The 16,111-nt window shown below is 42.5% G+C and overlaps 1 protein-coding gene across 3 annotated transcripts in view; it reads right to left on the minus strand.

The window, feature by feature from the left end:
• Positions 1-16,111, minus strand: part of ncam2a (neural cell adhesion molecule 2a) — a 1,585,154-nt gene that overhangs the window by 85,610 nt on the left and 1,483,433 nt on the right. Inside the window, exon 17 of one of the 3 annotated variants that reach the window (XM_087992470.1) lies at positions 6,061-6,348. The exons of the other annotated variants lie outside the window; for them this stretch is intronic. Within the exon in view, the coding sequence (XP_087848596.1) occupies positions 6,260-6,348 (89 nt within the window). The 3' untranslated portion in view covers positions 6,061-6,259. Of the gene's footprint in view, positions 1-6,060; positions 6,349-16,111 lie in introns of those variants that run through there. 3 annotated transcript variants of the gene reach the window in all.

Consider the following 16,111-nt stretch of genomic DNA (forward strand, 5'->3'; position numbering starts at 1 on the left):
GTGATAGGTGAGTAGGTAAATGTAGGGGAATGGATCTGGGTGGGTTGCTCTTCGGAGGGTCAGTGTGGACTTGTTGGGCCGAAGGGCCTGTTTCCACACTGTAAGTAACCTAATATCTAATGACATCGTGTCTAATCTGATTATAACCACAAATACACATTTGCACCTACTACTGATAAACCTTTCACTCCCTCTGCCTGCCAAGAATCTATCTACCTCTGCCTTAACATGTTTCAAGAACGTGACTTTGACCATCCTTTCAGGAAGAGGGTTATAAAGACTTTTGACTTTCTGAGAGAAAGAAAAAATTCACCTCATCTCTGTTTTAGATGGGTGGCCTCTGATTTTTCAACAGTGTCTCTTATTTCTCAATTCTTCACATCTAGCTTGTCAAGGTCCCTCAGGATCGTGTATGGTGTTAAGTAAAACATTTATGACTATTTTAAATCCAGCAGGTACAAGCCTAGGCTGTTCAACCTGTCAGCCTAACAGAAACCTCTCACTCCAGATATTAGCACAATAAACCTTCTTTGAACCGCATTTTATATCTATCTTTTAGTAAAGGCGTTTAAATACTGTATGCGATATTCCAGATACAGTCTCACCAATGCCCTGCATAATAAAAGGATGGTTTCCCTACTTTTCAATTCAATTCTCTTTGCAATAAGTGACAATGGTTAAAAAATGTGGTGCTAGAAAAGCACAACAGGTCAGGCAGCATCCAAGGGGCAGAAGAATTGATTTTTTGGGCATAAACCTTTCATTCCTGATGAAGGGCACATGCCCGAATCATCGATTCTCCTGCTCCTTGGATGTTGCCTGACCTGCTGTGCTTTTCCAGCACCACACTTTTCAATTCTGATCCCCAGCATCTGTAGTTCTCACTTTCTCCTAATAAATGACAATAGTCAACAATTCAATTTGTCATGGAAGGATTGTCTTATGAGCAAAGGCTAAACAGGTTGGGACACTACGCACTGGAATTTAGAAGAATGGGAAGTGATCTCATTGAAACAAAAAGACTCTCCCATGAAGGGAACTATTCTCTTAACATTTACTGATGAAGTGCTTATGCCCAAAACATCGATTGTCCTGCTCCTCGGATGCTGCCTGACCTGCTGTGCTTTTCCAGCACCACACTCTCGACTCTGATCTTCAGCATCTGCAGTCCTTATTTTCTCCTTAGCATTTCCCCTGTCAAGCCACTTGGGAATCCTTTTTGTTTCAATGAGATCACTTCCCATTCTTCTAAATTCCAGTGGGGACTATGCTGGGGCGGTGGGCCAAGAATAGGCAAATGGGAGTTAATATGGATAACTGCGAGGTGTTGCATTTTGGAAAATCAAATCAAAGTGGGAGTTTCATGGTGAATGATAGGGCCTTAAGGAGTGTAGTAGAACAGAGGGACCTTGGAGTTCAGGTGCATGGTTCTCTGAAAGTGGAGTCACAGGTAGACATGGCAGTGAAGAAGGCTTTTGGCACACTGGCCTTCATCAGTCAGTGTATTGAGAATCGAAGTTGGGAAATTATGTTGCAGGTATACAGGATGTCGGTGAGGTCGCACTTGGAGTAATGTGTTCAGTTTTGGTTACCTTGCTGCAGGAAGGATGTTATTAAACAGGAAAGAGCACAGATGAAATTTGAAAGGGTGCTGTCTGGTCTCAATGGTCTCAGTTATAGGGAGAGGATGGACAAGTGTTTTTTCTTTCAAGCGTTGGAGGGGGGATGTTACAGAAGTATATAAGATCATGAGAGGCAGGGATATGGTGAATGCACTCAGTCTTTTCCCCAGGATTGAGAAATTGAGGACCAGAGGGCATCATTTTAAGATTAGAGGAGAAGGAATAAAAGGCAACCTGAGGGGCAATCTTTTTAGACAGAGGGTGGTACGCATATGGAATAAGCTGTCAGCTGAGGCGGGTACATTAACAACATTTAAAAGGCATTTGGAGAAATACATGGATAGAAAAAGTCTGGAAGGATATGGGCCAAGTGCAAGGGAAATGGGACTAGGGTGAACAGACATTTTGGTCGGCGTGGACCATTTTCGGCCAAAGGGGCCTGTCTCTGTGCTGTAGGACTCTATGACCCTATGACTCTATAACTGTGTTGTCCACCTGGTTCCCAGGCTCAGGATCTCCAAGCTGGGGAAAGATCCAGTTGTCAAGGCTCACATAGGTACCAATGATATGGGGAGAGGGAGGAAAGAGGTTCTGCTGCGGGATTATGAGCTGCTCGAGGCTAAATTAAAGAATAGACCATAAAAGTGATAATCTCTGGATTACAACCTGAACCATGAACAAAATGGCACAGAGTCAACAAGATTAAAGATGTAAAAGCCTGGCTCAAAGATTGGTGTGGGGGAATTCATGGGAAATTGGCATCAATACTGGGAAAGGAGGGAGCTGCGCCGAAGGGATGGGTTCCAACTGAATCATGCTGGGACCAGTGTCCGGATGAGTTGCATGACTAGGGCTGTGGATAGGCTTTGAATTAAATACTGGGCGGTTTGGGAGGAGGATGGGTTCAGGAACAAGAAAAAAGAATGGAAAATGTTAAAGCAGGAGAGGGTCCACCGGCGGTTAGTAATGTTTCCGGAAAAGTATTATGGTAGAGAGTATGGAAAAACAGGAATCTAATTTCAGGCAGAGCAGACAAGAGGACAACTATGAAACCAGATGCAGTGAGTGCAGCAATGAGGGTGCTGTACTTAAATGAGCTGATAGCGCAGATTGAAATCGGCAGTTACAGTGTTGTGGATACCACAAAGTCATAGCTGGGAACTAAATATCCAAGGATACAAATTCTATTGAAAAGACTAGCAGATGGGCAGAAGGGGTGGGGTTACCTTAATAGTAAGAAAATTAAGTAAACCGATAGCAAGAAGTAATATAGGGTTGGAATGCATAGAATCTGTGTGGGTAGAGTAGACAAATTGCAAAGGCAATTAGACCCTGATGGGAGTAATGTATAGGCCTCCCAGCAATGGTATTTAAAGAAGGCACCGCTACAATAATCATCAGATCTTCAATATGCAGGTAGACTAGGAAAATCAGTTTGGTATCAGATCCCAGGGAAAGGAATTCATGAAATGGAAACAAAGTTTGTTTTGGAACAGCTTGTGATAGAGACTAAGAGGAAACAGGCAATTCTGGATTTGGTGATGTGTAATGAGGCAGCCATGATTAGGGAGCTGAAGGTAAAGGAGACTCTGGGGAGCAGTGATCATAATACCTGACTTCCCTTGTCAGCCAAGGTTGCCCCTTTCTCCCCTCAGTGTGTTTCTTCTTCGTTGGGATGAATTTCTGCTGTGCTTTCTGAATTACACCCCAAAGCTCCTGCCATTGCTGCTACACCGTCTTCCCTGTTAGACTCCCCTTCCAATCAACTCTGGCCAGCTCCTCCCTCGTGTCTTAATATTTACCTTTACCCAATTGTAATACGGTTACGTCTGAGCCCAACCTCTCTGTCTCAAATTGAGAGACTGGGACCCAAGGACACAGCCTCAGAGAGAAGGGACAAACCTTCAGGACTGAGATGAGGAGGAATTTCTTCAGCCAGATGGTGGCAATCTGTGGAATTCACTGCCACAGAAGGATATGGAGGCCAAGTCTTGAGCATAATAGGACAGCAATAGATAGGTTCATGATTGGTAAGGGCATCAAAAGTACAGGGAGAAGGCAGGAGAATGGGGTTAAAAAACATATCAGCCATAATCGACAGGCAGATGGCCTAAGTCTGCTCCTATGTCTTATGGTCTTATGAACCTATTGATTGACAGATTGGGCTTGAGGGGCCAAATGGCCTGCTCCTGTTGTGATTTCCTACGGTCTTATGATTATCTTGTATTACTTTGCTCCCAGGAATCTGACTTAAATGGACCCATTCCTTTTTTCTCGTCTAGCCATTCCCATGTTTCCAAGCTCAATGCACCCCTCTTCAACCAGTCAGATGACAAATTCAAGGTTATGTGTTTAAACGAGCTTCCAAAAATTATTTATTTTTCTCTGTAAGGTGCTTAGCAATTGAAGTGGTTTGTCAGGACATGTGCCTGTGGTTGGGATGAAAGGGCCAACACATGGCCAGCTGTGATAAGAAGGTACAGCTCAGATCCAGAAAGAATGAGTAACCCCTCGGGCTTTCTTTATCAGAACACAGTTTTTATGATCCCACAAATGTCTGATTGGAGCGACAGACCAGAACAGCAAGATTCAGATTAATTAACACAAATGCGCTCGACAACAGAATTGCTGCATCACACACTGAGTCGTACCTGGATCCCTGCTGTGTTAATTCAGCTCCCTTGCACGGCAACATTATCCAGTTTGGTCAAGTGGCCCTTCCATAATCAGGCTCAGTAAATTCCAACACCATTTTAATATTATCCTCCACATCCTCCTCTTGTACCTACCTCTTCTGTCACATAATCGGACAAAGTAACCCCTTCTCCCCATCACTTGACTGAGTGCCCTTAGCTCCCAATTTGTTAGAACGCCCACTGTCAATTTCATTGGCAGAAAGAACGTTATGAAAATGACACCCGGGCTGATAATGGTAAAAACAAGGACTGCCGATGCTGGAAACCAGAGTCTAGTTTAGAGTGGTGCTGGAAAAGCACAGCAGGTCAGGCAGCATCCGAGGAGCAGGAAAATCGATGTTTCGAGCAAAAGCCAGTTTCCTCATTTCCCCTTCCCCCACCTCACCCCAGTTCCAAACTTCCAGCTCAGCACTGTCACCATGACTTGTCCTACTTGCCTATCTTCCTTTCCACCTATCCACTACACACGCCTCCCTGACCTATCACCTTCATCCCCACCCCTATTCACCCATTGTACTCTATGCTACTTTCTCCCCACCCGCACCTTCCTCTCATTTATCTCTCCACCCTTCAGGCACTCTGCCTCTTTCCTGATGAAGGGCTTTTGCCCGAAAAATCGATTTCCCTGCTCCTCGGATGCTGCCTGAACTGCTGTGCTTTTCCAACACCACTCTAATCTAGAATTTAGGGCTGATAAACTTCACTCAGCTCAATGCATTCCGAGAATGAATGCTCGGAAAAGAGGAGATTTGATAAAGGGGTTCAAATGAACCAATCGGAACAGAATAGGTCGGGGGAAGCTTGCTGAAGGGTTGAATCTAGTCAGAGGCTGATTTAATGTGGTTGGTTAATGATGTCGATTCTCCTGCTCCTTGGATGCTGCCTGACCTGCTGCGCTTTTCCAGCAACACATTTACAGCTCTGATCTCCAGCATCTGCAGTCCTCACTTTCTCCTAATGACACTGTGGCAACATGAATGAAATTTCATTACACCGTGACTGCTTAGGCTGTGATTTATGCTGCCCAAGTGTATGGTGGAGGCAGACTCAATCATGGCTTTCAGAAAAGAGTTGGACAATTATCTGAAGGGGAGCAGTTTGCAGGACTAAGCTACTGGGAACATTCAAGAGAGAGGGACAAGGTAGGTTGGTCCAGCAGAGAGCTAACACAGATAGGAAAGGTGATTGGCCTCCTTCTATGCTGAAACCATCATCTAACTGCGTTTTGCCCAGCTCAATACTCCCCTCTTTATGTTATCTACCATATCTTCCCGCATACTTTACAACTTAGCAAACCATTCTGAATTGCCGAACCCTATTCAGATTTGCAATCACTTCCAAACACTGCCTTTATCAGTACCTTTCCCTCATATTCTCAGGTTTATCATCCACCTCTTTGCACTGCCCAATTCAGGGAGCCCTCTTTGAGTTGGTCCCCTTGCCTTGATCAGTAAGCTGTCCCTCAAGATGTCAGGCCCTGTCGTTCTTGGAGGACTGAACCGTTTCATCAACAGCATTCAATGAGAAGCCTCCACTTCAAAATTGGTCTCCTGACAGAGAGGCTTTGTGTCAAAGAAAAGGATGTGGTGAAGACAACCCACCACTCTGAAAGGTTGTCCCGATAGTGAGATTTTGCATTTAAAATGAGTCATAGTTGTCTTTGAAGTTCCAACGTAAATCTAATTTCAGGCAGTAGAAGCAATTTCCTGCAGGTAATAACAAAACTCATGAACTTTACTGAATGACCTGTTACTGTGCTGTATTTTCTATGTAATTCATTAAAGTGGCTTCAAACTTTAGTTATTGCACATGATTATCTCAGGTCATATATTGGCAGTGAGGAGGAAGAGGTAAGCAACCCAGAGTGTCTACAGGTCTTGAACTGCACAGGAAATTCAACAAAAGACAGCGAGCACCAGGACTATGTGCGCTGCCCCAACTCTAAGATAACATCCAGGAAAAGCCAATGGCACAGACAAATGTAAAATGAGCGGTCAATGGTTGTGGTGATGGCTTGAGTCCACTTCTGTCTTCAATGATGTTGAAATGTTGATTCACCGAGTGACAGAGGGATGGGTGACGGGGGTTGGGATGGGGGGGCCGGGGGTGGGGGGGGGGGGGGGGGGCAGTGGGAAGGGGAAGGGAAGGATGGACAGTGAGATGGATGGTAATCACAATGGTAGGAAAGGGTGGAAAAGAGAAAAAAAAAGTGATTATAATTTAATATTATCTTAAGGCACATCGTCGGTGACACAAGCAGAACATTGAACAGGCAACTCAGCGAAGAACTCTTGAATAAAATAAGAATCATGAGCCTGAAAACTTCTATGGATGATACTAAAGAGTTAGACACTTGTCAAATTGTATTCTTCTATTCATCAGTTTATTTAACACGTTATATTTATAATAAACAGGTACTGCCTGGATAAAAATAACAGCTTGGAGTTCCTGTGGTGCAGTCATTAGTCTCCCTACTTCTAGGCCAGGAGATCCAGGTGAAATCTCACCTGTACTGAAGGTGTGTCATAATGTGTTCAAACATCTAAAAATTAAATTAAAAAATTACAGCCTCAATATGCTACAATTATCTTCAACTAAAAGATAATTTGAAAATGTTTCACTTAGATCCTAACAGACTCGAACATTTATTCATAAATAGAGAGGTTGACAATCTTCCAACTTGGCTGTGACAAGAATGCATTGCTCTCCACCTTCTCAAGGGCAACTTGGGATGGACAATAAATGCTGGTCCAGCCAGTGATGCCCACATCCCAGGAAATTCAGTTACGGGGATGGATTGAAGAAATTGTTCTCTTTGGAGAGAAAAATGTTCGCAGGAGAATTGATGGAGACTTTCGAATGAGGAGAAAATGAGGACTGAGTCGATTCTCCTGCTCCTCGGATGCTGCCTGACCTGCTGTGCTTTTCCAGCACCGCACTCCAGACATTCGAATGAGACTTTTGAGTGGTCTGGACAGAATAATTAGGGAGAAGCTATTCCCATTTGTAAAGGAAAGAAACGTGAGGTCATGGATTTTAAGTAGTGTGTAAATGAATTGAGCACGATGTGAGACAAAACTATTTCTCACAATTAGTAGTTTAGGAAGTACAATACGCTGCCTGCAAATGTCCGACTCAGTCCTCATTTTCTCCTCATTCAAAAGTCTCCATCAATTCCCCTGTGAACATTTTTCTCTCCAAAGAGAGGCTGGCTTAATTGCAGCATCCAGGAGGGGCATTGGATGGTTAATTAGAAAGAAACGTTGTGCAAGGTGATGAGGAAAAGGCAGGATAATAGTTTTAGATAATAGAGTCAGAGCAGGCACGATGGGCTGAATGGCTTGCTTCTGCACTGTAACAATTCTGTGATTCTATGAAAATTAAATTTGCTTTAACATGATTGGCTTTGAAATGCTGTGCTGGGAATAGTAAACACAGGAACTCTTCACTCCATCGATCAAATGCTGCAATGGTATTACAGTCAGAGTAAATTTGTCTTCACAATGAGAGCAAGATGTTCTGGAACTAATTGTGCACACAGTGATATTGTGTGGCCACTACCAACAGCTGATGGTTTCTGAAACATTACACTTTCATTTTGATGAAGGGAGATATGCTACCGAACTTCCAACAATATCTCCCTTTATTTTCCCAATAGTCATGTTCTGTACCAGCAATTGACAGTGACACCCATACCTTGAAAGAAGGGATTCCTGGTGAACTCAAAGAAGATCATGTCTCTGTGATACAATAATCATAATGCTAAATGGATCTGCTTATTCTATCCTTGCTTAATCGTAGAATCCATTCTGTAAGAAAGAGGCCACTCGGCCCATTGAGTCTGCACCAATCCTCGGAAAAGCATCCACCTAGACCCAACTGTCCACCCTATTCCTGTATTTCCCATGGCTAACCCATCTCGCCTACACATCCCTGGATATTATGAGCAATTTAACATGGCCAAACCACCTAACCCACACATCCTTGGACTGTGGGAGGAAACCCACGCAGACACGGGAAGAATGTCCAGACACTTGCCCAAACTGGAATCGAACCCAGGTCCCTGCCGCTGTGAGGAAGCAGTGCTAACCACTGAGCCACCGTGCCACCCAGCTGGTTAGCCATCAGTTTCCCAAAGGGCAATTACGGATGGGAAACAAATATTGGTCTTACTGAAAATGGCTATGTCTCATGAATAATTTTTTCTTTTTCAAGACCAAATATTGCACATTCTAATGTTAGAAGAAAATGAGGACTGCAGATGCTGGAGATCAGAGTCGAGAGTGTGGAGCTGGAAAGACACAGCAGGTCAGGCAGCATCCGAGGAGTAGGAAAATCGATGTTTCGAGCATGAGCCCTTCATCAGGAATGCTCCTTGGATGCTGCTTGACCTGCTATATCTTTCCAGCACCACATTCCCCACATTCCAATATTAACATCAATGAGGTAAAAATTGTAATTTTATAGGACAATGTTAGATGGTTTTTGAGGTGTAGGAGGCAATACTGTAAACTCCTCTTGATTAGATGTGCTGCATCATTGCCCTCCTAAGAAGAGGAGGTAGTGTAATGACAATGTCACTGGACTAGTAACCCAAAACTGCAAGTTAATATTCTGACAGAGGAATGGATCCCACCATGGCAACCAGTGAAATCTAAATTCCATAAACATGTAGCCTAAAGTAACCATTTAATCACTGTTGTTAAGATCCCATCTGCTTCTCTACTGTCGTTTAGGAAAGGAAATCTGCCATCCTTACCGAGTCTGGCCTACATGTGACTGTAGACCTACAGTAATGTGGCTGACTCATATTTGTCCATTTGACAATTACAGATGGGCAATAAAAGAATACAAGATTTTTTTTGAAAAACCTTATCCATCACTTGACCTTGTGATGTCCCAACTTCACTTGAATTTGTGCGCTGAATTATGTTACCATGGTGATGGTAACATAATTTTCCTATTGGCAGAGAAAGATGGGAAATCAGTAATCTGCCAGAGGACACGTCTGTGCCACTAATTATGGTGAGCAGCATTAACAATGTTCTGAAGGGAATGAATCTACATTCTACCCTCTTCTCTGGTGAAGGAATGATATCTGATAAATTCATAGTCACAGTCATAGAGTCATACAGTCACACAACATGGAAACAGACCCTTTGGTTCAACCAGCCATGCTGAGCAAAATCCCAAACTAAACTAGTCCCACCTGCCAACTCCTGGTCCTTATCCCTCCAAACCTTTCCTGTTCATGTACTTATCCAAATGTTTTTTAAACGCTGTAATTTTACACACATCCACCACTTTCTCAGGAAGTTCATTCCTTTTGTGAACCACCTTCTGTATAAAACAATTGCCTCCATGTCTTTTTAAAATATCTCTCTCCTCTCACCTTACAAAGGTACCCCCTAGTCTTGACAGTGCCCATCCGAGGGAAAAGTCAATTACCATTAACTCTATCTACATCCCTCATGTCTCAACCTCCTACACATGAGTGAAAAAAGTCACAGCCTATCCAGCCTTTCTTCTATCTAAAAATTTAGTCAATCTTTAATCTCCAACAGCTTTGGTATAAAAACTCTTTTATTGATCTGCATTATCTCCTGCAGTCTTCATTCACAGAATCTATAAGATGATGACAACCTAATTCAGGGTCACTGCTACTCTGCCAGCAATTCATGTTACAAGATATATCTTAATCCCAATGAAAATGTAAAACGTTCTTTATCTGAAAAGATATTAAGCCATTCCCTCCAAATAAATGAATCTGTAATTGAATCTAAAACCTTCCTTCTTTCGCTACCTTGCCAAGTTATCAGGAAACTCTGTTCTGTCAATACAAGCAACCATGCAATGCTTTTCAGTGAAGATTATTCAATTGTACATTGTTTTCATGCTTCCGGTTTGTGTAGTGATAGAATTGGGGCTTTGCACTATTCGATATATCAAAAAGCCAATGTTAGCCACATATCTGGAAATGAATGAGTCAATAGTGGAATTTTTACATTGCCCACTAGAGCTTGCTCAGTAAGTTTCCTGATGTATATTCCAAGCGTGGAACATCATTTCTCAAGGAATATTCCACTCTTCATTGCATTGATTATGCAAGTGGACTCCAGAGTGGTTTCACTGGGTGTCAGGTAACTGTAAAGGTAGGCTCTTTCAATGTTCTAGCACTATACCTGCTCCAGCAATGACCCATCAAACTGCAGTGTTCTAGCTCCTACATTCAGTTCACAGTCCAGAGAATAGGAAAATTCACTCTCCACTTTGGTCAAAGGCCAGGACAATCATTCAGTAAGCTGCATCTGCATTTGGGAAGACCAGCCACTGAAAGTTTCTCCCCAAACCATTCACCATCCTGAATTGGAAACACATCGCTGTTCCTTCACTGTCAAAATCCTGGAATTCTCTCCCCAAGGGCATTGTGGGTTAACCCACAGCATGGACTGCACTGGTTCAAGAAGGCAGCTCACCACCACCTTCTCAAGAGCAACTAGGGACGGGCAATAAATGCTGGCCCAGCCAGCGAAGTCCACTTCCCACAATTGAATGGAAAGAAAGATACCTGCTCCAAATTATGTCGGTTTGTTAGGGAGAAGCAGATAATTGGAAGTGATGTGTCACTAAGGTGAGTTGGGCCTTGAACGAGATGCAAACGCATCAAAATAAGATAGTGAAGTTGCCATTTGCGGTTTGAGGGAAAATGCATAAATTGTTTGTAAATTCGATTGTTTGATCCCCACCATATTTTCTCACTGCTCACTCCTTTGCTCACACAACATCACAGTGGAAATGTTTCCAAACTCTGTGTTTACATAGCCAGATTTATTCCTAATTCCACGTTAGATTCAGCTCAATATGAAAAATGTTAGCAGTGGCAAAATAATATTTGTGCCTTCCAGCATGGACAGATGATGATATAACATTTATTTTAAAAGAATTACAGAGGTTGAACAGCGAATTTATTTTATTCATGCCTAACAGCTTTCTGGGCAAGATAAGCACCTGCCTGCTTATCTTGTTTGATATGAAACAGCGCACACACCAATATTGCGTGAGACTTAATAAGTTGGATCATGGTGACCTTGAATGAGAAAGGTAAGATGCATGGAAAAGAGAAGCAAAATAGCACTCTGAGGTATAGTCATCCAACCCACATTAAGCAATGGTGTGACCTTATTGAGTCATAGATTAACAATGGCACTGAAGGAGGCTATTCAGTCCACCGAGTCAGTACACTCTTTAGCAGAGTGCTGGCTGAATCTGGCCCATTGTTAGATTTAATCCAATCCTCAGTGAGACCTTGGGTGCTGGGAATGTCAACATGAGTTGCATTCTCCACAGTTGATACTCTATTGGGATTGGGGGTGTTATGTGGAGACTTTGTTCAGGACGGTCTGGTAGGGGTGGTTGTCACTTAAATGCCTGGGGTGACAAATTGAAGAGGAGGTTTCTGTTTATGTGGGGGGATGGGAGCTGCAGAGATTGGTGGTCAAGGTGGAGATGCTGACCAGCAGCAGCAGAAATCACAGTTTCTCACCGACATCAAGAAATATCAGTTGATAATCGTACAGGGAGGGTAGAAGATGAAAAAACTCATGTCAGCAGTGGCAGTGCACAAATATTGATCAGTGCTGATCAAGGTAAGAATCCTCTTCACATCTCCCATACACTCCTACCACTCTCTCCTTCAGGCTGAATGTCATTAATCCTTCCCTCCTTTGCTTTCCCATAGCTCTCTCATGTCTACACAGGATGCACCTTCTTTGGCTATCAACAGGTGAAGTTTCTTTCCTCATGTGAGGTATCACTGGCTGGGCCAGCGTTTATTGCCTGTCCCTACTTGCCCTTGAGAAGGTGGTGGTGAGCTGCCTTCTTGAACAGCTGGAGTCTACATGCTGTAGGTAGACCCACAATGCCCTTTGGGAGGGAATTCCAGGATTTTGACCCAGCAACACTGAACTCAAAGCTCCTGACTCAGCGACAGTGATACTGCCCATTGTGTTACAAAACCTCTCACTGAATTTACACATGGGATTATGTGGTTAGAACAGAGTCAGAATAGCCTGGTGCTCTCCAAATGTGAAATGATAATCAAGCCAACAGACCAATAATCACAGTTTCCCCATAACTTCGACATGACAGGTTTGAGGTTTACAAAATTATGCAGGGTATAGACAGGGTAGATAGAGACAAGCTTTTTCCCAGGGTGAAGGATTCAATAACGAGAGGTCATGCTTTCAAGGTGAAGGTGGAAAGTTTAAGGGGGATACACGTGGCAAGTACTTCACACAGAGGGTGGTGGGCGTTTAGAATGCGTTGCCAGCAGAGGTGGTAGAGGCAGCCACAGTAGATTCACTTAAGATGCGTTTGGACAGATGCATGAGTAGGTGGGGAGCAGAGGGATACAAATGCTTAGGAATTGACCGACAGATTTAGACAGGATATTTGGATCAGCTCAGGCTTGGAGGGCCAAAAGGCCTGTTCCTGGGCTGTAAATTTTCTTTGTTCTTTGTTCTTTGTATTAATAATGCCATTGAAATACTTGCATCCTGGTACATTCTGGAAAGATATATTAGCCTTCACTGGCTGTACAAGATAGTCTACTTAAAGTGTGTGCATGTTCTGGTTGATTAGCAACAGGCATCTTGGTATATTTAAGCAGTTTTTGACATACCATCTGCACTAGTCAAATGCTGTAATTCCTAAATGATTTATTGCAAATGCTGTGTTAACACGCTGCATATGTATATGAATTATGATTGAAAAAAAAGCTGGAGTAAATGTTGCAAAAGTGGCTATTCTCAAAGTGTTTTGAGATGGATTCAATTGGCTTCTAACTGGATATCACAACAGCAACTTTAATTGATCTTTCTGATGCCAATTAATTCACTCATTCTCAGTTTCACTTCCCTTCATTTCTCTTTTGATATTGGGTTGGATCCTTAGCTTCTGTAGTGCCACCAGTTAAGTTCTTCAATGAAGAATCGTGTAGAATGATGAAACATTTCAGCCAGTCTCCAGCAAACTGTCAAACAGATTGGCAGTAGTTGTGGCTTGCTGCGTTAGATTATTGTAGTTTCTCTTTTTAGAAAAAAATAGCATTTGAGATAATTGCTTTGTGTACAGTGTAAGGAAAGGTGATGGCCTATCTCGGGACCGAGCTAATGTTCTGGGGACCTGGGTTCGAATCCTGTTACAGCAGATGATGGAATTTGAATCTAATACTGGAAATGACAGTCTAATGATGACCATGAAACCACTGCAGATTGTTGGAAATGCTCACCTACTCCACTAATATCCTTTAGGGAAGGAAACTGCTGTCCTTACCTGGTCTAGCCTACATGTAACTCCAGACCCATAACAATGTGGTTGTCTCTTAACTGCCCTCTCAGCAATTAGGGATGGGTTATAAATGCTGCCTTGCCAGTGACACCCTCATCTCACGAGTGAACTTTAAAAAGTCACTTTTAAGCATGTCAACTTTTGTTAACTTTTGTTAAGCGCATTTGTTACATGGACAGTGCACAGCTCAAACTTATTGCTGTTATGTGTATCTTGTCTTTATGAGAGTTCACTGTTAAGGACCTCATGTGCTGTGTGAAAACAATGTTGCGTTTCTGCCTGCCAGCTCGTCTGCTGAGGGTTTGTAAGCTACACACACAAAAACCAGGATTTCTGCAATGTCTACCACTGACATTTTTATTAACGTTTGAAGCAAACTAACCCACAGAGTTAATCAGTCCCTGGTGAGCGATTGATTATTTGACCACACATCTGTATTAATAGCAGAAAAGCCATGAAGTCCCTAAAAGCAACAGATCACACTGGATTACCAATTCAGACTCAGATTAAACTGCCAAACCCATTAACTAGAATTTATGTTTTTTAGACAGAAGCAGACAATTCATGGACCATTTTGTGAGCAGATGCAGAGGGAAGGGGTCATTCTGTGGCTTGCGAAAGCAGGAGCTGGTGAACAGAGTCATTAAGCTGGTGATTGCATCCTCACCCCTAAAGCTTTCCAAAAAGATTTGCTAGACAAACTATTGGAGCGCTACTGGAGTATGCCTGCAAGCACAAAGTGCTCCTTGTAGGTCAATGAAGCTTACAGGTCTTAACTGCAAGATCGATCATTGACACAAGCACCATAACACCCAAAACAGAGCAAGACATGTGACAAATATGACCTTCTGCATGCACCAAGGAAATGCCGAGGTTTTGATTCGTTTTACAAAATATCTGACAGCAAGGCCATCAGTGGAGAGAATGCAGGAGGACAAATGCTGATGCAACTACAAATACCTGTGTATTGACCCAAACAGACCACACACAAGCAATAGCTTCACTTTACAACATAGACAATCTGGTGCCCTGCCTCAATCCCTCAAAGCCCTCGATGAAATGTCAGTGACAAAATCGGAAAAATTAAAATCAAATTAGATATAGAAAAAAGGAGTAAAAGAGGGGGGAAGAGGTAGATTAAGAGAAAGGAAAATAGACAAAGGAAATAAACTTAAACATCTAAACATAAATATTTTGTGAAAATTAAAGAATAATTTATTACTTGCAGGAGTATGACTCTACTGTTTCAATTGTTCCATTCTGTGTCTCCAAGAGTGAGTTTAATGTCTTATCACTATAAAATGGGCAATTATGAGGGTCCTTAAAATGTCAAACTCTAATCCTAAATATCTCAATTAAGTTTCATTTGCTCTTAAAGTACAAATGAAGCAAATTGCTGACACTTCGTGGGGAGAACTATTTTTGTCAGGCTGTAAAAGGAGCAAGGGTGAAAGGAGGAGAAATGTTTCCACTCAGCGAGTGGTTAGGATCTGGAATGCACTGTCTGGAAATGAGACAAAGGTAGTTTCAATCAAAGCATTAAAAAGGACAATGGATAGTTATTTGGATAAAAATAATGTGCTATGGAGAAAGTACAGCATATTGGCACTAGCTAACAATCCTCGTTTAATGAGCTAAAGCAGGCATGATGGGATGAATGGCCTCCTTCTAGGCGATCGTCTAGTGGTATTATTTCTGGGCAGTTAAATCCAGAGATGTAGATAGTGTTCTGGGGACCCGGGTTCAAATCCTGCCTTGGCAGCTGGTAGAATTTAGATTCATAAAAAAAATCTGGAATTAGGAGTCTTGTGATGACCAGGAATTCTGATCGGAAAAATCCATCTGGTTCACTAACGTCCTTTAGGGAAGAAAATCTGCCATCCTTACTTGATCTGGCCTACATGTGATTCCAAACCCACAACAATGTGGTGACCCTTAACTGCTATTTGGGCAATTAGGGACAGGCAATAAATGCTAGCCTAGCCAGAGATGCCCACATCCCGTGAATGAATAAAGAAACAAAAGCAATTTTGTGGCTATGGGACTGATGGAGCCACACATATTGTCCGGAATGTTTTGGTGATTTGCAATGCCTGGTTGTACCCCTTTCCTCAGCATCAATTGCTGTGCAAACCTCTTTTTCTAGCAATTATTGGCCATTGCCTGCTCAAGAACTGGGGTGGAGACCATAATCTACAACTGAACAAAGCTTATAAGGAACAAGCAGTGGGTGAATGTGTCTCACGTTTTCTGGGAAATGTGCACTTTAGAATGCTTGACTTGACTTGCCAGATCCAAATGAGTTTTACATTTCATTGTAATTCCGATAATTCCAACCATTTAAAGTGGTTGCGATAAATCTTAGAAAGGATGAGAGAAAAACAAAATTAAATATGTAAGAACATAAGGACATAGGAACAGGAATAGGTCAAGATTGTGAGAAAC

This window comes from Chiloscyllium plagiosum, unplaced genomic scaffold (genome assembly GCF_037043375.1).
Source record: "Chiloscyllium plagiosum isolate Xiang-an unplaced genomic scaffold, Cpla_swu_hap1 HiC_scaffold_12, whole genome shotgun sequence".
Taxonomy (NCBI): domain Eukaryota; kingdom Metazoa; phylum Chordata; class Chondrichthyes; order Orectolobiformes; family Hemiscylliidae; genus Chiloscyllium; species Chiloscyllium plagiosum.